The sequence below is a fragment of the Pararge aegeria genome, chromosome 20, assembly GCF_905163445.1.
Source record: "Pararge aegeria chromosome 20, ilParAegt1.1, whole genome shotgun sequence".
NCBI classification, from domain to species: Eukaryota; Metazoa; Arthropoda; class Insecta; order Lepidoptera; family Nymphalidae; genus Pararge; species Pararge aegeria.
The window spans coordinates 7,630,280-7,652,473 of NC_053199.1; the positions used below are offsets into that span (position 1 = coordinate 7,630,280).

The window sequence follows — 22,194 nt, forward strand, 5'->3', positions numbered from 1 at the left end:
ACTAACCATGAACCCGATATCGATATTTTTCACAACAAAAATATGCCATATTTAATTTAAGAAGAAACTGTTGCAAATAAATAATTGGTTACAAAAAGGAAAGCGCAGTTGGTGACTTTGACTGACCGAAACTTTAGCTAGCCACTAAGCGACGAAGCAACACTATAAATAACTTGTTCGTCTATGGTTCTTCTTTTCAGATTTCATACGTAGATCCATAATAATCTGTGAGACTTACTTTCCTGGTCTGTGATCAAACATGGCGTCAGTCATTTACGTACACGCACACATATAAAGCGGTGCTTAAAATATTCTACACAATATATAATCTGTGATGTACTTACTGCATATGTATGTATATTTTTCGCCTACGATAGCCATGCAGGCGAACTCGCTATATTTTTATTTTTATTAATTAGTTTACAATTACACTAGATATGGAACAGACCAAGGCTAATTTGCCTAGACTTTTTGTGTGCACCGCTATAGAAAACAAGGATGAAATAGAAGAGGTATTGTGTAAATTTTCGCAGTTTCCAACAAAGAATCATTTAGTCAGCCATGTAAAATCTAGTTTTCCGTATTCCAACTGTGGCGGCGCCACCTTATCGTAGCGCGAAAGTTCAAAATTATCTTGTAAGTTCCTGTTAGTTTTAGGAATCATAATTAATTGTACGTTTATCAATTCCAGAGATATGAAAGGGCCTACAACTTTTTTCAATCCCTTGTGGCGGACTGCAGCGAAAAGGAAGCTCACGATGCATTAAATAATGCCGTATGTAAAAATCATGAAGACGTGTCACTTGGGATGCTCATGTCCATTCTCACAGAGCCTCACAACGCCACAAAATGTTACAGAGACCTTACGCTTATCACACGAGATGGGCTAACATCTGTGCTTAACAATCTGTCCAATCTGATTTTGGAAAGGTATTTAAAGTTTCAAGACACCACCCGTAACCAACTTCTGTGGCTTGTTAAGGAAATGATAAGGAATGCAGTTACTGGCGTTGACAGTGTTTGCTGGAACTTAATGCGTTACGCCTCGGGAGGGGATATTACACAAAAAAATATTTACCTTGTAGAATCTCTTTTAGACATATACATAGATAACCGAATATGGCTTGACAAATTCCCTGTCCTTGTATGTATGGTAGTGTACACTTACTTGAGATTAATTGAAGATCATAACATACCACAGCTGATGGCACTAAGACAAAAAGAAGTAAACTTTGTCATTGCCCTAATAAGAGAGCATTTTAATGAAGTGTTAACCCTTGGTAGAGATTTAGTGAGACTATTACAAAATGTTGCCCGTATACCAGAATTTAACCAACTATGGCAGGATATTTTGCTCAACCCCAAAACATTGTCTCCAACTTTCATTAGCGTCATGCAACTTCTACAAACAAGAACCTCCAGACGTTACCTACAATCTAGATTGACACCCGACATGGAGAGAAAATTAGTCTTTCTAACATCCCAAGTAAGGTTTGGACATCATAAAAAGTACCAAGAATGGTTTCAAAGACAATACCTTGCTACACCAGAGTCTCAATCACTACGTAGTGATATGATCAGGTTTATTGTAGGTGTCATACATCCTACCAATGAATTACTTTGTTCAGATATAATTCCAAGATGGGCTGTTATTGGCTGGTTATTAACAACTTGTACTTCAAATGTTGCAGCATCAAATGCTAAACTGGCTCTATTTTACGATTGGCTCTTTTATGACCCCGAAAAGGATAATATTATGAATATAGAACCAGCTATTCTTGTGATGCATCACTCAATGAGATCACATCCTGCTGTAACTGCAACTTTATTAGACTTTCTTTGTCGAATTATTCCAAATTTTTATCCACCTTTTGCTGACAAAGTCAAACAAGGTATTTTTAATTCTCTGCAGCAAATTATTGAAAAAAGGGTGCTACCCAATTTACAGCCTTTATTTGACTCTCCAAAGTTGGATAGAGAATTACGCACAACTGTTAGAGAGACATTTAAAGAGTTTTGCAGCAATGGAAATGGAGAAGGTGTTTCTGGTATCCGTGATGAGGGAAATGAAGATATACCCAGAGGAGGTCCTGATGAGCCCGCATTCTCAGATGATGAAGATGATGCTCCTCCTCACATTGCAGAGGACACTGATGATGATGATTTACCATTATCAGAAGTACGTGCAAGAGAAAGGCCAGAGTTGGCAGCAGCTTTACCGGTAATTCTGCGGCCATTTGCTGAAACCTTACTGGATGAAAGAACATCAGTAGCTGCAACTGCTTTATTAGATGCATGTGGTAGTCCATCACCCACCCCAACAGCACTTGCAGATTTATTTGTCGCAATATTGCAAGAAGCGCCACCATTGAAGATGAGTCGATTCCCTTCACCATCAGAGCTTGAGACAATATTGAACTCGCCAATCTTCTCTATGTTCCATTATTTAGTTCCTGGTAATAGCACAGAGGGAAGACGTAAACTTGTACTAGAGACTTTAAAAGAAATTTATACCCAGGCTACAGTTCAGTGTGTGGGTTACTGTTTATTGTTTTACTTAAAAGTATGCTATGAAAGAGAAAAGCGTGCCGAAAGAGATCCAGCTAAAAAGAGGAATGTCAAATTTAAAGCAGTTGTATACAGGGAATATTGTAGTTACCTTGAGTTGAAAGTTGCAGAGAGTTTAGCAGATGACTTTGAGAAGTGTCAAGAATCTGATGCAAATGTACTTGTGTGGTTAATACCAGATGTATATAGAGAGTATAAGGATCAAGTTCAGAATCACATCAGGTTGTTGCACATAATTGTTTCAACATTGGACGCTGGACAGTTACAACGCCTTGTTTGTCTCACGTTACAAGGCAATTTGATGATGTTTAAATCTGATGACATAACAACTATGCTGTCTACAAGTCTTAATTGGGAGACGTTTGAACAATACTGTCTTTGGCAACTTTTGACAGCACATGAAATTTCTGTTGAAGATGTATTGCCAATAATACCAAAACTGTCATATAAAGAGCATGCTGAAGCATTAACTTCAGTGCTTTTAATGTTGAAGCAGGAGCGTCCAACTGCTGATGTTGTAAGACAAATGTTTTGTAGGACAGTGGACGAAGAGGACACATTTGTTGTGTCCACAGTAATGTATTGGTGCCAGGACTTTGAGGACAAGGTTGGAGATCTGCTCGCAGTTCTGTTAAGCACTCGCTATCCGGGCACTAGTCCCAATAAAAGAAAACGCCCTGGAAAGCATAACATTCCACCAAATGCGCCACCTTCAGCGGAATTAGTGAGTAAAATTATTTTTTTTTACTTATACTCTCATCTATAAATTACACATTAACTGCAATAGAAACCATCAACAAAGTGACTTTATGTGACAACAGGACTTTTCTAGGAGGAGGCCCCTAGGGAAGTCTAAAACTTAAGTACTTATTAAAAATCTGGCAGCATTAAATCAATGTTAAAAGTCATGTAATTTATGGATGACCCTATGTGACAAACTTCACATTAATATTATTTGTAAAAGCAGTTAAAAATAATTCAAGTAATTAATAAAGTTTACTTACAATGACTCATTTCACAGGCAGTTGGTTTGAATCAATTTTTTAAATGATAAAGTGAGATTTGAAACATTAAAAAGTAATATAATATTTTGTCCTCATAGGTTTTAGGTCATTTAGAACAAATAAGAGTATGCTGTGTTGAACAAGATGATATGTCAATTTTTAATATGGAGTGTTTGCAGAAAGCTTTACAACAATCGCAGTCAAATAGTAGTGATAGTTTAAAGGTTAGTAGAGGAATATTATTTATATATGTTTGTAGTTCTGTTGCTTGAATGAAATGTAGGCTTTTTATGATAAGTACGATATTTCACGTGGGTAAGGTAGCGTTTAGTACAAATTTCGCTAACCGAGTACTGAACAGACCATTTGTTTAAGGAAATGTTAAATTTTTATTAAAAAAAATAGTATTCGTACTTGTTAAGTGCGATATAATTTAACTAAGCAGTTAGAATATAAAAAAGTACATATAAAAAAATCCTTCTCATTCAAAGAACCATGCCATGTAGTGGGCCGGTAATGTGTTAATGACGATGACAAAATTTCAAAGTCAATAAAATCTGGAATCGACGCTTTCTGTTTATTCCAACCATTGCTAATACAGATATTTTTCTCTTTTTCTAGAGACAATATAGCGAATTATTTCTATTGGCCTGGGAGGACGAACTACCCATATCAAGAAGAGCAAGGAAACTAGCGTCCAATTCATTACCGATAAATCCGAGCTTGCATTCATCTAATGAAGATAGTGAGGTAACATACCTAACTATTTTTTTTTAATTAATACCAGTGTATTACTTTCTCAAATCAATAATTCCTATTTTTTTATTATTTTTAATGCGAAAGTGCGTTTTTTCTGTGTCCTTCTTTCATGCAGCCAAAAAGCTTGTTGATGTGATTTTTTTTAAATTCATTCGAATCCAAATAATAAGACTCTAGAAATGATGTGTATGCACCACTTTGTCGCCGCGAACGAGACCTAAAGGACTCGGAACAGCGACTTTTAATTATACGTCGTTTTGAAAAACAGTATGGATCCCATCCCATGCGTACGCGTAGTAGTACGCACGCTGGGAGTGGGACGCGTCCGTAGCGTTTCATTTTCTCGTTATTCTTTTATCTATGGTAGGGTTATTTTCTCAACTAATTTATATAACCTGTAACTGATTTATAGGGCTTTTACGTCCAGTGGCTTACTTCCATTAGAGATGTTCGGTCGTTAAATTATTTACTTAAGATACATAGAAGATAATAATCTCCCAAGCTCACTTCATTTCCGCTAAGTGACTTAAATTTCTTATGACCTACATAGAGACCATGTTTAGAAACCGCAACATACGAATTAACTAAAATATTTTGTAAATTTATCGCTTTCAGGAAGAGGAAATCGTCAAACCGAAACAAGCAAAACGTCGAAAGAAAGCTATATCGGATAGCGATTAACATATCTCATCGTAAAACCATGGTAATTTTAAAACACCAAAGTGCAACTCAACAATACAATAAATATAAATACATATGTGTAAATCATACTTAACTATTGTTTGCTATCTTTTTGTTTTATTACGTTGGAAACAAAACGTTTTTAATTATGTGCTAAAATCAACGAACATGAATACTATTGTAAAAATCGTAGATAAACAAAAGGTGGCGAAGACAGGCGTTGGAGCCTTAGCATTTATACTCTGGACCTTCAATAGATTCATTTAGGTAATGATAGTATGGCAATAGATTTTGTCGGCTTGCCGCCTCTAGAATCAGTTTGGGAACATCCGGACTATACAGTCTGATCAAGACGGCACTACAGGACCATTATATATGATGCATAAAGTACACTGAATAAATAATATAAATATAATTATTCTCAATAGGGTATTTGAATGTTTATTTTCATCATTGCAAGTTAACAATAATAATGTTCTTTATTAAAAAAAACCAAATAGCACCGTTCGCGGTCACGTGACCGTAATGACGTCACACGTTTAAAGAAATTTAAAAATTGATAGTAAACTGTAATATCGATCTTTAAAATGACTTCTGAGAATTCTTTTGTTGCGTACAAAACACTTACGTTGTCGCAAGCTATTATGGTCTCTAAGTCACTAGTAAAAAAGTTTTTTCTAACTATGGTAATAATACATTGTTTATTGTATGAGTTTGGCGTAGAAAAAAATAAAAACTAGTGAGAAAAATTATGCTTTATTTTCTAGTTCAGTGAGCAGAAATAATATTTAAAAAAAAAATAATTTTCATGGATAACACCAGTAGAAGTCATAATTTTTAATACAATCAAATACCCTATTACAAACTTTGACCTAAAAGGACAAGATCCATAAAAACATACAAGTTGCAAAAGCGGTTAAAGCAACAATCACTATTTTAAAATAAATTATTAGCGTTATCTTAATGTCCGTCGCAAGCTTACAATGTATTCATAGGAATGCATTTATGCAGGCAAAAGATCTCTTTTAGATCAGTTGCAGTTTCGTGTATCACATAAATTGCAGTTATTATTTTGGTTTTATTCAATGTAAACTAACACCATATTACTTAATACAAATAATATTACTGTGTAATATTATTGTTACAATATAATAATTTTGCCACAATTATGTTAGTAAACACTAAAGATATAATATTATTATACTTTGTTGTTTGATATAAAATGATGTTGCAGCGAATGCAATATATTGTATAAATTGATAGTCTTGTGGCATCACCAAGATGAAATGCACAATAATGTTATCAAAAACTTTGGTGATGGACAAATGTTATTTTAAGTATGTTTTCACTGTAAATTTCGTATGTAGTAAATATTGTATAAATACCATATTGTTATACTTTTTTTTTATCCATACATACTATGTGGGACTTATTTTAATTATAAGGTACGAGACCAAGAATTATATTCAAAAGATATATTGTATTGATGCAATTTTCGAAATACATTTTACACTAGGATCAATAAAGTATTTCCCCTAACTAATACTTTTATTCAATTACATCTTCGTGTCGTTTTTATTAAACCACGTCACTAACCCTCAAACTCACAGGATGGAACCCTCAGTATCTTCCATCTAAAATATATGTTATGGAATATAAAAATTAACTAAGATTTATTTATAACAACCGAAATAAAACCATTTTAGTAAATATAAGATTAAACTTAAAGCTTAGCTTGGCTTTAAACTTGCTCCAATTTTCTACTGCATTTTATATATAATGGTGAGAATAATTCTCTTATTATATTATTATTTAATATCTTATGTAGAAGTTAATGTTGATAAACTCTTAATACCTTTCAATAAGCTTCTAACAATAAAAAAAAAACTCTAAAATATTTAAGAATGTTTGCACTAATGCGAAATCGCTACACATTAAATATAGTATAATGAAATCTGATAACAAAATACAAAGAACCTGGAAAATAGTTAATTACGAGTCAGGAAAAACTAAATCTCGTGATGTGGATTTTGAACTTATTGTTGATAACAATAAAGTGACGTCTGACATGGAGGTTGCTAATACTTTCCAAAACTTCTTTCAGCATGTTCCCATTTTGTTAACAGATTCTCTAAGCTCTTCACCAATAGCAGCTCAGCGTATATTGAGAGATAATGTTAAAGAGTGCAATGTTTTATTTAATTTTAAACATATATTGTAAAGAATTTCAGGTTATTAAAGTTGAAAAAAACCGGTGATCTGTGGGGTATGTCGGTGATGGTCATTTCTAACATTATTGACGTTATTGCCCCTTATCTAGCCGTAATTTTTAATGAATGTGTTGATATGGGTATTCTTCCGAACCTAATGAAATGTAGTAAATTAATACCCCTTTTTAAATCCGGTCATAAAAATGACCTTAACAATTACAGGCCTATTTCAATCTTGCCAACTCTTAGTAAGGTCTTTGAAAAAATTATACTTTATCAATTTTTAAATCATTTTAATGTAAATAACTTACTTCATCCGGAGCAGTACGGCTTCACTAAAGGTCGTAGTACAACGGATGCAGGCGCAAGACTTATAAAGCATATTTACGATGCCTGGGAACGTTCGCAGAATGCCATTGGTGTTTTCTGTGATCTGTCCAAAGCATTCGATTGCGTTGAACACAAAACGTTGTTATTAAAACTAAGCCACTATGGCATCAAAAACGTTGCACTCAATTTAATTGCCTCTTATCTAAGTGATAGAATTCAAAGGGTATGCGTAAAAGACATAACACCCCACAAGGTAAATTTTGGGTCCCTTATTGTTTCTGGTGTATATAAATGATCTGCCACACCATGTCAGGGGCACTTGTGAGATTGTACTGTTCATCTCTCATTTTTAAGACTGATAGAAACAAAGATAATTTTGACGACGTAAACCGTGCTTTGTCACATGTGTCAGACTGGTTTACTGTTAATAACTTACTTTTAAATGCAAAAAAAACCAAGTGTTTGGAATTTGTATTGCCTAACGTAAAAAAAATTGATAAAAACATCATAATAAATGGAGAAACACTTGAAATAGAAAACTCCATTGTTTTTCTAGGAGTGACCTTAGATTGTAAGCTACAGTGGGGTACCCATATAGAAAGCCTAGCGAGTAAACTCAGCTCAGCTGCATATGCAATCAGGAAAATTAGACAGCTTACCGATGTTGAAACAGCTAGGCTTGTTTATTTCGCATACTTTCACAGTATTATGTCCTATGGGATCTTGCTGTGGGGAAAAGCTGCAGATATTGAAAGTATATTTATACTACAGAAAAGAGCCGTACGATCCATATATAAACTTGGATCACGCGAATCGCTTCGTGAAAAATTTAAACAAATAGGTAGGTATTCTTACAGTACCTTCGCAATACATTTATAATAATATAGTCTTTGTGAGACAACATATTACTCTTTATAAATCATAAGCTGAAATTAACAATCGACTTACCAGAAACGGTCATAAATTAGTGATATCTGCATATCGTCTGCGAAAGGTGCAGAACTCCTTTGTGGGGTTGAGTATACGCTTTTACATGATTCCTAAGGAAATTCTTGACCTACCAATGCATACATTTAAAAAATGTGTAAAAACGCATCTAGTACAGCGAGGTTACTATACATTTGATGAATTCCTCAATGACAAGGTAGAATGGAAGCAGCCAGCCTCGCTCTCATCTCCCGCAAGATAGCAAAATGATTGTGAATGTTGATGTTGGAAAAGAGCAACTACTGAGTTTCTTGCCGGCTCTTCTCGGTAGAATCTGCTTTCCGAACCGGTGGTAGAGTCACACAAACATACATACTTGACGTTTCAAAAGTGCTTATAAAGTAGGCCTACTTGAAATAAATGAATTTGAATTTGAATATTATTGAAAAAATAAATTTCTTAATTAGTTACTCTAATCCAAAACCGTCACTCAGAAAAGCAAATATATTACAATGTTATTAGGAAATTGTTGCACAAAACAAAGATTTATTTATTTCAACTTTTATTGCCTAAATGCACTTCAATACAATCAATATTTTAAACATGTGTTTTCAAGATCAACAAGTACACTTAGAGCTTAGTACCAAATTACCTATACAAGTCTAACGGAATAAAATGTATAAATTGAATATTCAAAAACCTTCCCAAAGTTTTATAAGTTTTTACCCAATCAAAAAAATCTTAAAACTATATATTTTATGTGAATATTACAGTTACAATTATTATTAATAACAGTCATATCTCAAAATTCTAGCCCAATCAACAGATGACAAAACAAATTCGCCAAACTGTTAGAAAATTATAATAAGATTTTTTTTTTCTTTAAGGAGCAAACAGCCTTTCTCTCAATAAACATCAACCAACCTTCCACACTTTTGGTTATGTGTGTCACCTCTTACTGAAGATATTCAACCTCATAATAATGTTTATTTATTATTTATTATGTTGTACCTAATTCTCAAAATAGTTAGTAACATTGGCAGTCTTTAATGAAATAAACTATAAAACACTATTTTTACAAGGTTAAATTTTTACTGAAATTAAACTATACATATTATATGTTATGGAATATAAAAAATTAACTAAGATTTATTTATAACAACTGAAATAACTAATGAAGAATATACAAGTATATAAATCTAAAGTTTTCCCTGTTTATACCTCTGTCTTGCTTGGGCTTTGCTATATTTTGTCTTTTTTTCAGGTACAGGAGTTTCATTTTCATTTGTTTCATTAAAAACTGTAAACAAAAATAATGTGTTAAACGTTTTCATAAAAAATTGTTCTTACACCTACTGATTTTTTTTACCTAAATATTTTATAATAAAATTATAAATAAATAAATAATAATATATAAAAAGTTCTATAATGAACGGAAATCAAGACTTATTAAAAAATATGATGAGAATATTATAACCTTTCACTTTAAACTTCACAATACCTGAACTAATAAGATTTTTTTTTTCATTTTGAATAAACCTTTATACATATAAAAAATGTTAACATTAGATTTGCACATTTAACATTAAGGAAACAATTAGCATTAAAATTAACTGAAATGTCAGAATGTAAATTTTTACCTAAATCTTCTGGAGGTTGTAAAGATTTCCCAGCACTCCATGCACTCATTAATGTTGCCGTTTTTCCTATGGCGAATCCCACTCCTGCTAGTGCTATAGAAAATGCTACCATGCTAAGAGGATGCTGAAAACAGGGATATTTAAAATTAATAACATATTTATATTATTAAAATATTTTGTTTTACCATTATTGATATTCTGATAAATATACATATATTTCTCCATCTCTATTGTTTAACTGTCACAAATGGTATTTCACAATAACCTATTACAGATGTTTAGCATAAATTAGTGAAATTGTCAATCTGCAACAAGAACTTTTTTTTTGTGGTTTTTTATTCCAATGCTAACTTGATCTTGATCCACCTGGTGATGAAATGTATAAACCTATTTTAAACAAGCCAATCCAGTACATTGCCCAAAAGAAAAGCAGCATTGTACCTGAACACTACATTGCTTTGCTGCATGTAAGACCTAAATCCTAATTATAGGGCTACCACACACCACGTTGCTCACCACAGACCAACGGGGTGCACCAGGTTTTATTAATACAATATGTCTTTAAACCATAAGGTAATTTTTAAGTCCCGATTGCGTAATATAATATCAGCATATTATAAATAAAATAACAATAAGTTTACACAAAATATAACCAGATATTAAAATTGATAGGTACCAACTATAATTATTGATTGGTTAGTTTCAGCCAACTATAAATATAGATAGGTTAGTTTCATGGAATTTTATTAACAGAAGAAATATCTTAATGATGAAAATACTTTAAACCACTTAGCTGTTATTAGATTAAAAAGTAAAATATTGATGGAAGAGAGTAACCTGCCCTGATTCTTTTCTATTGCTTCCTGAAGCAGTAAATAATATTTATAATAATTCTTCTATTATAAAACTAAGATTAAATATTCTATTTGGTGCATCTTACATTTAATGTTGGGCTTGTAGTCAAGGTGTAATCTAATAATACAACGGTTATACCCATTATTAACCCAACGCAAGTGCAGATCCAAATGGTATTCTGACGACCTAAAAAAACACAAAGCACATCATTTAATTTACATTCAATAATAATTAGTTTAATCTGGTGACAACGGGCTGTTTTTTTCTTGTGCATATGATACGCTTGGCTGAACAGCATGTAAGCGCAGCCAACATACATGGCACATTTCCACACAGGCATGACATTAGTTTCTTTCTTTGTAGATATCAGTGTATAAATACAGCCCCTCCTACAAATGTAATTTTTTATCTAAACATTCCCTTGAGATTCAATTAAAAAAATGTTAGCATTTTATAATGTACTAAGGAATAATCAATAATCTCATGCCATTTTACTATCTAGTGTTTGGATAGTGAGAGAATATATAAAAATCTTTAAAAATTTAGCAATATCTCATTTAGCCAAAATTTTAACATTTTGTCAAAACTGTTCATAAGTTTTTTTACAAAATTAGAGTATAATTATAATACCTATTATATTTGATTATGAAACATGGTTGAAGTCAATATATTTAAATAATGATTATTATGAACCCTGTTTCAACTTAAAGACATCTGCTGCTTGTCCCTTGTAGAATTGGAACTAGTGTCCACTGTTCAAAAACCTCTTATTGAAAAGTCACCTTTTATTTTGTTCTTCTGTATATCTGTAATGGTTTTGATGGATTCCATTAACTTAACATTGCGTGGTTCAAGCTGTAATGCTCTTGTATAAGAAATGATAGCTTCATCATACAACCCACTAGCTGCCTCTACTTCAGCCCGACGGAAATAACCCTGAAACATGTTTTTGGACATATGCAATCTAAATAACTAGACTACAAAGCAATTCCCAAAAATATTATAAATTCACAAGTATGTTTGTTGGTTTCTCTTTTCACACAGTAATAGAACAACAGGTTGATGTATGTTTCGGCACAGAAAATAGGCTGAAAGGTCATATAGCCTACTTTTTATCCTGACTAAAATTCCTTCAAAATAAATTAAAACAAGATCTTGTTTTTACCTATTCAGGCTGAATGTAAGGGATACTGTTGAATTTTTGTTATTTTATGCAGGTTGCAGTTACTTAGTAACAATCAATACAACACAAATACCTAGTGTTAATTGTTGGTAGCCTATTCTTGTGAGTTTGCAGATCAGAATATGTCTGTTATAATTTGAAACAGTCACTAAAGATGTATACATTTTTAATCATACATATATATTATTATCATTTCAACCGACAGACTTTCATTGTTGGACTTATCTTTTTTGAATGGACACCCACACACCCAGGCCCTGCTGCAAATTTTTAATCAATATGAATAAATACAAAAAACGTTTTCGTTTGATCTATAAAGGATTAAATATTTATAGTAGAGTATAGGTTTATACCTTTGCCCAGTATGGTTTTAATCTGACAGTTTCATTTGCGTCTTGAAGTGAAAGGTAATGTTGATCTAATTTCAAGAACGCAAACGACCTATTACTGTATAAAACGTGGTTGTTTGGATCCATTTTAAGAGCTTGTGTATAATGTAATACAGCTTCAATGAATTTTCCATCTTTAACACTTTCATTACCCTTCGCTCGGAGTTCTTCGACACTAATGGATTGAGTACCCGTATTTGGTTCATCCATTTTGAGTATAAATTAATGATCTCTTTAATTATCTTTTTACAGTTTAGCACGTTTTCATTTTTAAATAAAAGTAAATAGAGAAAAATATAAATAAGCTCCCGTGCTGTCACCAGTCACAGCCCTGGCCACAGCTTAAAGATAGAAACCACAGAATACTCTGAACAGTGCTGACAGTGGTAAATTGTCAAAAGTTACATTTGTATTATGGATAGCTAGATAGTTTCCTAAAGTATATCAGCCTTCCTAATCCCCTGACATCTTTCACAATCAACCCACTATATTTAACCCCATTTAAAGCATTAATATACAACCCTTCCATCATCACAGATCTAGGTCTGAGTAAAGGATCCCCAGATACCAATATCAAACTACAAAAGCATATTAGTCAAAATTGGTCAAATCATCTTATTATATATGCTTCAAAGCTGTCTCCAGAAGGTTGATGCTGTTGGTGCTGCATGTTGGGTTCCTGTTTACAGAATTGTTTTAAAATTTAAATGCCCTCCCGAGTCTTCTGTGTTTACCGGAGAGGCCATTGCTCTTTTGGAAGCAATCCTGTTTGCACTGTCCCATAACGTACAACAGACGGTTATTCTGACTGACTCTTTAAGCTGTTTAATGTCTATTAAAGAAAACCCCTTTCGCAGCAAATCACGATTTCCCATTATCTTAAAAATCCGGAAGGCTCTGCTCTCTTGCAATCAAAAAGGACTATTCATCTTACTGGTTTGGATTCCAAGCCACTCAGGTGTTCCAGGAAACGAGACTGCTGACTCATGTGCCAAAACAGCTGTTGAGTCAGGTTCTCTAGATCATTTTAAAAATTCATCGCAGGACCTATGTACTCTTGCCAAAACATATATGGAAACAGCCTGGAAAATTTTTTGGAATGATTCCAAATTGGTTAAGGGTAAGTTTTACGCTACCATCCAACAAAACATACCAAGACAACCCTGGTTTTGTCACTCTCGGAGTACAAATCGCTGGATTTCATCCACAATTTCCCGATTGCGTCTTGGTCATGCTAGCACACCTGTACATCTGGCCAAACTCCGGATAAGGGACAACTCCATCTGTGAGTGTGGCTTGGATGAGGGCTCTATAACTCATATTATTTTTAACTGTCCCAAACTTACCTATCCCCTCTATGATGTTCTTCCTCCCAAAGTCCCCCGTCCTTTGAGTGTTAAATGTTTTTTAATGTTTGTTTTCAGTCCTTATTGTAGATTTTTATGTAAATATATAGTAAGTAATAAAATTAAAGTATAATGTACAAAAAATATCCGTGTTAGATATAAATGCATGTGTTGTCTGTGCTGCCTTAGGTTAAAGAACTATCTAGCTAATCACAACTATTTCTTGGTACATATTCAAAATTAACTTTTCATTAGTTTCACCGATCAATCTCCTTCGTGCCTTCTTCATCTACAAGACATTGGCGAAGTACCTTGTGCCCAGTTGGCACAGACAAAAGCCATAAACAAGAATTGAATTGAATGGAGGGTAGAGGTAAGGAGGATCATCTGTGTATATGTAAAAGTGTCGTCAAAATGTATTAAATTAGGATGGCGCCACATTTGCATCAAGGTAACTCTTAAAAGAAGCGCCAATTATAAATATTGTTAGAGTAGGCTTGAAAAATAAACAAGGAAGTAAGGTTATATTTACCACAATATTTTGTACAACGTAAGTTGTTGAAATTCTCAATAATTAACTACTAGTCGATAATGACATTAAATTTTTAACTCGGCATACTTCAATTCATCTACGATTGCTACATTCATACCATACCCTGTGCATCCACCAGCGCCATTGTGGAGGATTTTTGAACTGTTCTTTAGCGCATACAACTGGACACTTTTTCAACTTTTCTCCCATATAAGATGACTCTCCTTACCTCTACCCTCCATATATATTGAAAATTTTGACCGGGGGATGCTGAGTCCAAAACAGATTTTTATTTAATTTTGTCTGTTTGTCTGTCTGTCTTTCCGGGCGTCACGTGAAAACTACTTAACGGATTTAAATAAAATTTCTTTTAAAGTGTATACTATCAAGGATGTATTGTCTAATTTTAATAAGATCTGATAAATATTGTCGGAGATAAAGAACATAACTCTTCCAGATAACAGCAGCCAGCAAGTCGCAAGGCATATGGGACCAGACCAGATGAATGCATGCGTACCATCCTACTAATATTATAAATGCGAAAGTTTGAGGGGATAGATATATGGATAGATGGATTGTTACTTTTTATATACTAATATAGATAAATTTTGGACGGTAAAAATTAACATTATTTATTCAATAATAAAAATAATTGTAGTCACTCATTTGTAACCTGGTTATATAGCCAAATTGGCACACGATTAGTGATTACATACACACATACCTACATATTAAAAATATAACCCTCCTTTTGGAAGTGAGGAAATGAATCATGGCACTCAGTACTTAACGAACAATTCTTAATTTCAATAAGAGAAAAAAAACGGTCTGCGACAACATACGACTATTTTTCAAAGTTATTTTTTAAACTCATACGCGAACGAAGTCGCATAGGTCCGCTAGTTTAACAATAAATTTCTGAGAATGTAGTATCAGCCTTCACACTCCAAAGATTTACAAAAATATTAGTAGGAAATGTTTAGGTCCTGTATCTGAAATTTTTTGTTCAGTGGTATTTGGTTATGATATGTAAGTATTTGTTTCCTCTTACTGACCCCGGGAAAATACCCCGAAACCCACGAGACTTCGGCCTTTTCCCCGCCTTCGGCGACCGGCCGAGGTCACTGCCGAGGTCAAGTGCTTGCAACCTGCTTTCTACTACAGCGGGTGGGTGGATAACTATTAACGTGTTATAAACGTAATTTAAGAAAATAATTTTCTCGATAACTATTTGTTTCCGTGAAAACTATTTTAGTGGTAAATAAAAATCAACAGCCAAATCACAGTCAGAAATACGACACATGTGCTTAGATTATTAATTCTTCATGTTCATTGTTCAGTAGTATCCTCTTATCACAGCCCCTGAAGCTCAGCTCTGATTGTACTTCTCCACTGTCCACAGCAACCCAAAGACAATATAACGTTTTAACGATGATTTATTTTGTTCTTGGTCTAGCGAGTCAAACTGACTAAGGAAAGTAGAAGACCTGCTGACTCTTCACTATTTATTCACTAACTTTTCCAAAAGTTGGCAACTGCTAAAGGTTCTTTATATACTCTTGGAAATGGGGATATCTTAATGGCGTATGGACTCGCTAAGTGCACGCTCACACTATAACAATATACTAACTAATATATATCGTAGAGCCGTTCTATAACAGTACAACATACAGTACGGTTCCATAATATTCTTGATTCAATCAATCAATCAATCAATACAATTTCAATGGGCAATGTCTCAGATATACGAGTCAGGACTAATTATTTTCTCTGGTTATATGCTGTCACTGTGAGTGTCAAATCACATAGTAATATTTTTATTTGCCGTTGCAACTATGTTGCAACCATAGACCATTAAATGTTGCAACTTTGCTAAACTTTGCAAGTAGGTAGGTCTAGGTTATAAAGTTTATAGGTAGTTTTTTAATTGTTGAACCTGTATTCGTTCAATTTTTTTTTTATTTACTATTTTCGTATTTTGGAGAATACTAGTTTTTTAAAATGGGCATTAAGGAAGCTGCTATTTATTTGGACAATCAATGGAACACCTATTATGCCGGCCAGACAGTGAACGGAAGAATAGAATATGTGTTCGATAGCCCCAAAAAAGTTAGAGGTGAGTAAAATCTATTGAAAGATGTGTACGGATGAGTCACAGTTGCCTTAACTTGTAACTCACTACTCAATTAGTTTTTGTATGACTTTCTACATAAAATATTATAAGTTAAATTACTACTAAAGAAACTTACATTCACGGTTGTGGATAAGAAATTAAAGAATTATTTCATTTCTTTGCACCGTCTTGTTACAGCGGTCTGTATTGCGGCTATTAAGGGCGTTCAATTAACGAATACACTTTTATTGGACATCACACACAAAAAATTCACAAAAATACAAATACAATTACAATACAGTTAAAGTAGAAGGTACAATTTGGGAGTTCTGTGGTTCAATTATCTAGTCTGATGGAGATGGAAATTTGTAATTTCTAAATTGGGACAGCTTGGTTGTTGGGAAGCCAGGAGTAACTAACTTACAGTAACACTGTTATTTAGAAATTGAATTATATGGCTATACACAAAATTAATAGACTTTTAACTTCATGGACTCTGACCAACAGACCTTGAACAGTACTGTTAATTTTTACACTAAAACTCCATACCTAATGATTCTTTTAAATATTAAATTAAGTTTAAATTTCAAAAGTGCGTAGGGCCCTTTGTTAGATATCTATGCCACTGACCAATTTACAAGAATTGCAGACTCAAGCAAGTGAAAGCTGAATTTTCATAAGTTTTTTTTTTACAGGAATACATGTAAAGTTTAAAGGCGAAGCTCACACTGAATGGAGTGAAAGCAAAGAAGAACAGGATTTTGAAGGTAAAACACAATCCAGTGATACCCTTCATCAAGGAAATGAGGAATATTTCCAAATATCATATTACTTGCTGGGAAGTAATACTGGTAAGTGTAAAGCATCTTTTCTCTGATTATATTAAATGATCTAATAAAAATATATATTGAGCATGGCAAGGAAAAAATATTAAGTATAATTTTACAGAAATAAAGTTGTATCTGATTATTTTTTTAAATTTAAGGAATAATTTTCATTGTTTTATGTGACATTAGGAACTCATTCTTTTAATGGCTGTTAAAATAGTAATAATTACTTTCTATTATTTATTTATAGGCAATGAGATAGAGATACCGCCTGGTAGACAAGTCTACAACTTCACATGTGCATTGCCTCCAGTTCTGCCATCCTCATTTGAAGGGCAGTATGGTTATGTTAGGTACACTGTTAAAGTTACTCTTGACAGACCGTGGAAATTTGATCAGGATACTAAGATGGCTTTTACCGTCATAAATGCATTGGATTTAAACCTAAATCCATCTTATCGGGTAAGCAGTTCTTACAGGTTATTTTAAAACAATAATTACCTGAATATTGTTAAGAGCCTTTGACATATCTCCTTTTAACCTCAATCAAATGTATATCACCAGAAAATTAAAATATTTGCTCTTGAAGTTATTACTACAAGTCTTTTAGTGTCTGTTTATTATGGGTGGAATTTGTGTACTTCATATTTTTAGTTCATTAAAATTTTTGGTACTTTGCCCACCAATTTAAAAAGCATTTGAATTGATGGGCAAGGACCTCAAGCCAAAGAAATGCTAGTGGAAATTCTGTTCATTTTAAATTTTCATCAACATTTCAGAAAATTTCAACAGGATAAATAAGTCCTAAAATGTGAAACTCAATGTGACTGTATTTATTTTTGGCTGATAGTAAAATGTTTTGAGCAAATAATATAGTAAGATTGAAGCAAAACACATTGTTATTGTTATTAAGTTAGAACTACTATTTTTTAGGAGCCAATACATTTCCAAATGGAGAAAACATTCTGTTGCTTCTGTTGTGCATCACCGCCCCTATCTGTGGATGTGCGAGCTCCTGTATCTGGGTACTGTCCAGGACAAGTGATACCGCTTGCCATAGACATTGAGAACAAGAGTAATGTGCAGTTGCATCTTGTAAAGATTTTCCTAAGAAAGGTATGTTTATATAATATTTTTTATTTATATAGCTTTATAAGGTACTTTCAGTTTATCAAATAAAAAAAAGAGATTTATTTATAGGAAAGTAACTAACTTTTATTTACCTATTAAATAATATATATACCATTTAGCTATTGCTATGTTTGTGCATCAGAGCTATCTATAATTTATTTACATTTCATAGCTTAAATTTTGTTATTTTTCTTTTAGGTTGTCACCTATAGAGCAACAACTCCAACAACAGCTATAAAAAAGTCTAAAGATATAATATTAACTATGCAAGAGGGACCTGTGCCTTCAGGAACTACCAAACATTGGAATTTGAATTTGGAAATACCACCAATACCACCCTCGAACTTAGTTAATTGCAGTATCATTGATCTGGACTATGATATAAAGGTATATTAATCTATATATTTTCAATCATTACATTACAAGACTGTCACATTGGGGATCTTCCCAATGGGGAAGCCATCTTACCTTATCGCCATAACCACTTACAAAATATCTGCTCTTAGTCCACTGACTGATTGCATGATAAACATAAAAAAAAAAACATTACAAGACTAAAAGCATTCGGTGACTGTTTTTTTTCAGTTCTGGACAGTAGACTCTTGAATTGGTTTTGAACCTGATACCTGCCAGTGGAAACATTGTTTCGAAGTATGCAAAATTATTGTGTCCTTCGTATCTATTGTTAAGAATTTACCTAACTCAGTGTGGGCAATTTGTTACTTATACTGTAATTATAAGCAGTAGTGGCCTAGCGGGTAAGGCTTTGGCTTTCCTTCGGTAGGACTAAGTTTGATACCTGGCATGCACATCAAATTTTTGAAGTTGTGTGTGTTTCTAGCAATTTTACTTGCTTCAACCATGAAGGACAATATCATGGTGAAACCTGGATGCCTATGGGTTCTCCATAACCTTTTCAAAGGTGTGTGAAGTCTACTTATCCGCACTTGGCCAGCATCGGGGCTATAGCTTGAACTGTTCACATTTTGAGAGGAGACCTATGATGATGAATCAAAAAAAAATTACGAACTATTTTAATTATGAAAATGTTTACTTATAACAATATGCTACAACCTATGATGGTTGCAGGTGCCACATTTATCTGCACGGCTGGCATGGGCAAGGGACCTATTTCCCCTTCCGGGGAAAAGACAAAATTTTATCTTCTTTCACAGCTTTGTCTACACTCTTGAGTCAAAAAAAAATAATATCAAATAAAATGCGAGAAATATTAACGGGAGTAGCATATTAACTTTTGTCTCCTGCCTATGCTAGCTGTGCTAGTGTTATTTGTATTTTTTTCTCCATTTACAGGTTGAGTGTGCTGTATCAGGTATGCACCTAAACTTAAAGGATCGCAAGTACATCACAATTGGCACTGTGCCACTGGTTGGCATGATTGGCCAGGCGCCACCAACACCTTCTGCTCCAATAGAGCCAAGTTCCCCAAGCCAACCAGCAGTGTTGCCAGTGGCGCCTGGACAGCCCTTGCAACCTGGAATGGTAAGTCTAAAACTTTTACTGAAGTAATAATCCTTACTAATATTATAAATGCAAAACAATTAAATAAAAATAATCAAAGCATTTCCATCACACTTGCTCATAATTTATTATAGCAGAACTTAATACACCAATTTATGGCTCATAATCTTATATTGAATATTATCGCACTTGTACTTGTATCACAATGTATGAAGATGAACCATTTTTAATTTATCCCAATCCAATCCAATATTAGTAATAGTTTTCTTTTAATAAACAAAGAGTTTTTATGCAACTACAAATAGTATGCATATCCTTAAATAAAAATGTATTTTGGACCTGCATTTTTTTACACAAACAAAATCAAATTAAACATACAAAGGTCAGTTAATTTACAACAGCTTATTTCTTGTAGAAACTCCCAACTTTTGCTTTATCTACTTTCCTTATCATCCTGATGATAGGTTTCAGGCGGAGACACGATGCCAGGTGGTTGGGTTGCACCAGGTGCTCCGCAGCCACAGGCGCCTTATCAAACGCTGTATCCTACTTTGAGTAAGTTACCTTTTATATTTTCCAGCATAGTTCCATAGTCAAACAGAAAACAGCTATAGTTTTACAATGAATATAAAACTTTAATCATCTAAAGCCTCTAAAAGTCTACTGCTGGACTAAAGGCCTCTCCCAACGGGAGGGTTTGACCATAATCACCACGCTTTCACGCTTGACGGGTTGGTGATCGCAGTAGATTGTAGTAGTAGCACGGAGGACGCTGCTGCCCGATATCCGTTATATTCTCTTAGTCACCTAGTACCCTACTCTGTTACCTCATGTGGAAGAGATAACTCCTCGAATAATTTCTCATCAAAATTACTATATTTTATTAAAGAAATGATTTTTAGAGAAATAGTACCTATTTAATGAGTCTTGACTAATATTTATTTATTTATTAAATGTAAATGACAGTACTTTACTCTTGATTAATTCATGTGAACTTGGCTAGCGAATCGTGAGAGATTATAAAAACTGAGCTTAGCAAAAAAGAATCAACCCATAACATTTTGTATTATACCACAATTTTTATAACAAGGAATCATTTACTTTAGCTATAATGACCCAAAATGTCGATAGCTCAAAAGTTATTTTGAGTGGATTGAGTGCTTTCTATAATCAACTATATGCACTTAGCATCATCACATGTGGTTATTCAGATATGTTTTGTATTGCAGCTGAGCCAGTTTACAAGGAATCTCCGTACACGGCACGCACGATCCACGACCGTGGCGATAGTAGCCACATGATAACTAGCCCGGCAAAGTTCGCGCCCTACTACCCGACCTACGCGGCCATCCAACCCCCACCCTTACCGCAGTGAACTTGTGACGTCACGTGATTTTCAAGAAGGATAGGTATTCCTATTAGCAGTCTATCAGAACTACGTCGGCAGTTTAATTTTTACTACTGTATCAGGTTATATTTCATTTCGAGAACCCCTAAAATGTGTAGGTTCAACCAATGTGTATGTAAATGCTTCATAAATAGAAGAGATTGGCTGTGTGAAGTAGCATTGCGTGATTATGAAAAATAAAGTTGTTTTATTATTATTGAAATCGCGTTTGAGGTTTAAACTATTGGCTTATACAGTTTACAAGAAGAGCCACTGCAGCAGATAACATATTTTTTCAGGTCACGAAATTCGCAAGTACCTACCTAATGATGGCATTTTTGTGAGCGTGCGATTGCCGCGTAGGAATCTACTGGCTCGTCTCGTTAATTTAAGTTCAAGCTAACATATTCAAGCCACGGGTAAAGATGCCTTTCGTGTAGACACACACTTACAAGTACTATAACGATTTCGGTAAAAGTACGCGTAGTGCTAATAATGTGAATCCAGCTTAAATCGAATAAACTTTCTACCGTCCAATTATCTCACTTCTGATATTAAAGCAAAGTTAGAGGAGCTTGAATTTCATAGACGATAAGACTGCATAGCTTTTTTTAAAAAAAACTTGATTTAATGACTAGTGCAAGAAATATAACCCTAGATACCTGAATTTTCTGTTATTTTGTAAACTTCAAAGGTCAAATAATATAAAGGAGGATTTCTATTGATTATACAGATTATACAGAACAATATACCATTGTAGGTGATCTATGAGTAAAAACTATTGTAAGGGTTCCAAAATTTCGATGCATTTTTGATTTCTTTTATATGCT

At 33.6% G+C, this 22,194-nt stretch overlaps 3 protein-coding genes across 4 annotated transcripts; 2 read left to right on the forward strand and 1 right to left on the reverse strand.

Moving 5' to 3' along the window:
- The first annotated feature begins 286 nt into the window (after positions 1-286).
- On the forward strand, positions 287-6,564 carry LOC120632575 (integrator complex subunit 3 homolog). Of its 2 annotated transcripts, none has more exons than XM_039902474.1 (5): positions 287-351; positions 692-3,292; positions 3,671-3,796; positions 4,194-4,322; positions 4,947-6,564. In XM_039902474.1, the coding sequence occupies exons 2-5, from the start codon at positions 809-811 to the stop codon at positions 5,010-5,012; spliced, it is 2,805 nt and encodes a 934-aa protein (XP_039758408.1). In that variant the 5' UTR covers positions 287-351; positions 692-808; the 3' UTR covers positions 5,013-6,564. The 2 variants fall into 2 exon arrangements, with proteins under 2 accessions (XP_039758408.1, XP_039758407.1); XM_039902473.1 differs by lacking the exon at positions 287-351 and adding an exon at positions 365-512 and having other exon boundaries at positions 4,947-6,563.
- A 2,460-nt stretch (positions 6,565-9,024) lies between these two features.
- Positions 9,025-12,902, reverse strand: LOC120632815 (hsp70-Hsp90 organizing protein 3-like). Its single transcript, XM_039902835.1, has 5 exons — positions 12,511-12,902; positions 11,757-11,910; positions 11,060-11,160; positions 10,120-10,243; positions 9,025-9,779 (listed from the first exon to the last, which is right to left on the reverse strand). The coding sequence occupies exons 1-5, from the start codon at positions 12,754-12,756 to the stop codon at positions 9,679-9,681; spliced, it is 726 nt and encodes a 241-aa protein (XP_039758769.1). The 5' UTR covers positions 12,757-12,902; the 3' UTR covers positions 9,025-9,678.
- A 3,403-nt stretch (positions 12,903-16,305) lies between these two features.
- LOC120632667 (arrestin domain-containing protein 17) lies at positions 16,306-21,999 on the forward strand. The gene is made up of 8 exons (XM_039902618.1): positions 16,306-16,540; positions 17,233-17,388; positions 17,615-17,826; positions 18,298-18,480; positions 18,694-18,882; positions 19,810-19,998; positions 20,442-20,532; positions 21,207-21,999. The coding sequence occupies exons 1-8, from the start codon at positions 16,426-16,428 to the stop codon at positions 21,350-21,352; spliced, it is 1,281 nt and encodes a 426-aa protein (XP_039758552.1). The 5' UTR covers positions 16,306-16,425; the 3' UTR covers positions 21,353-21,999.
- The last annotated feature ends 195 nt before the right edge of the window (positions 22,000-22,194 follow it).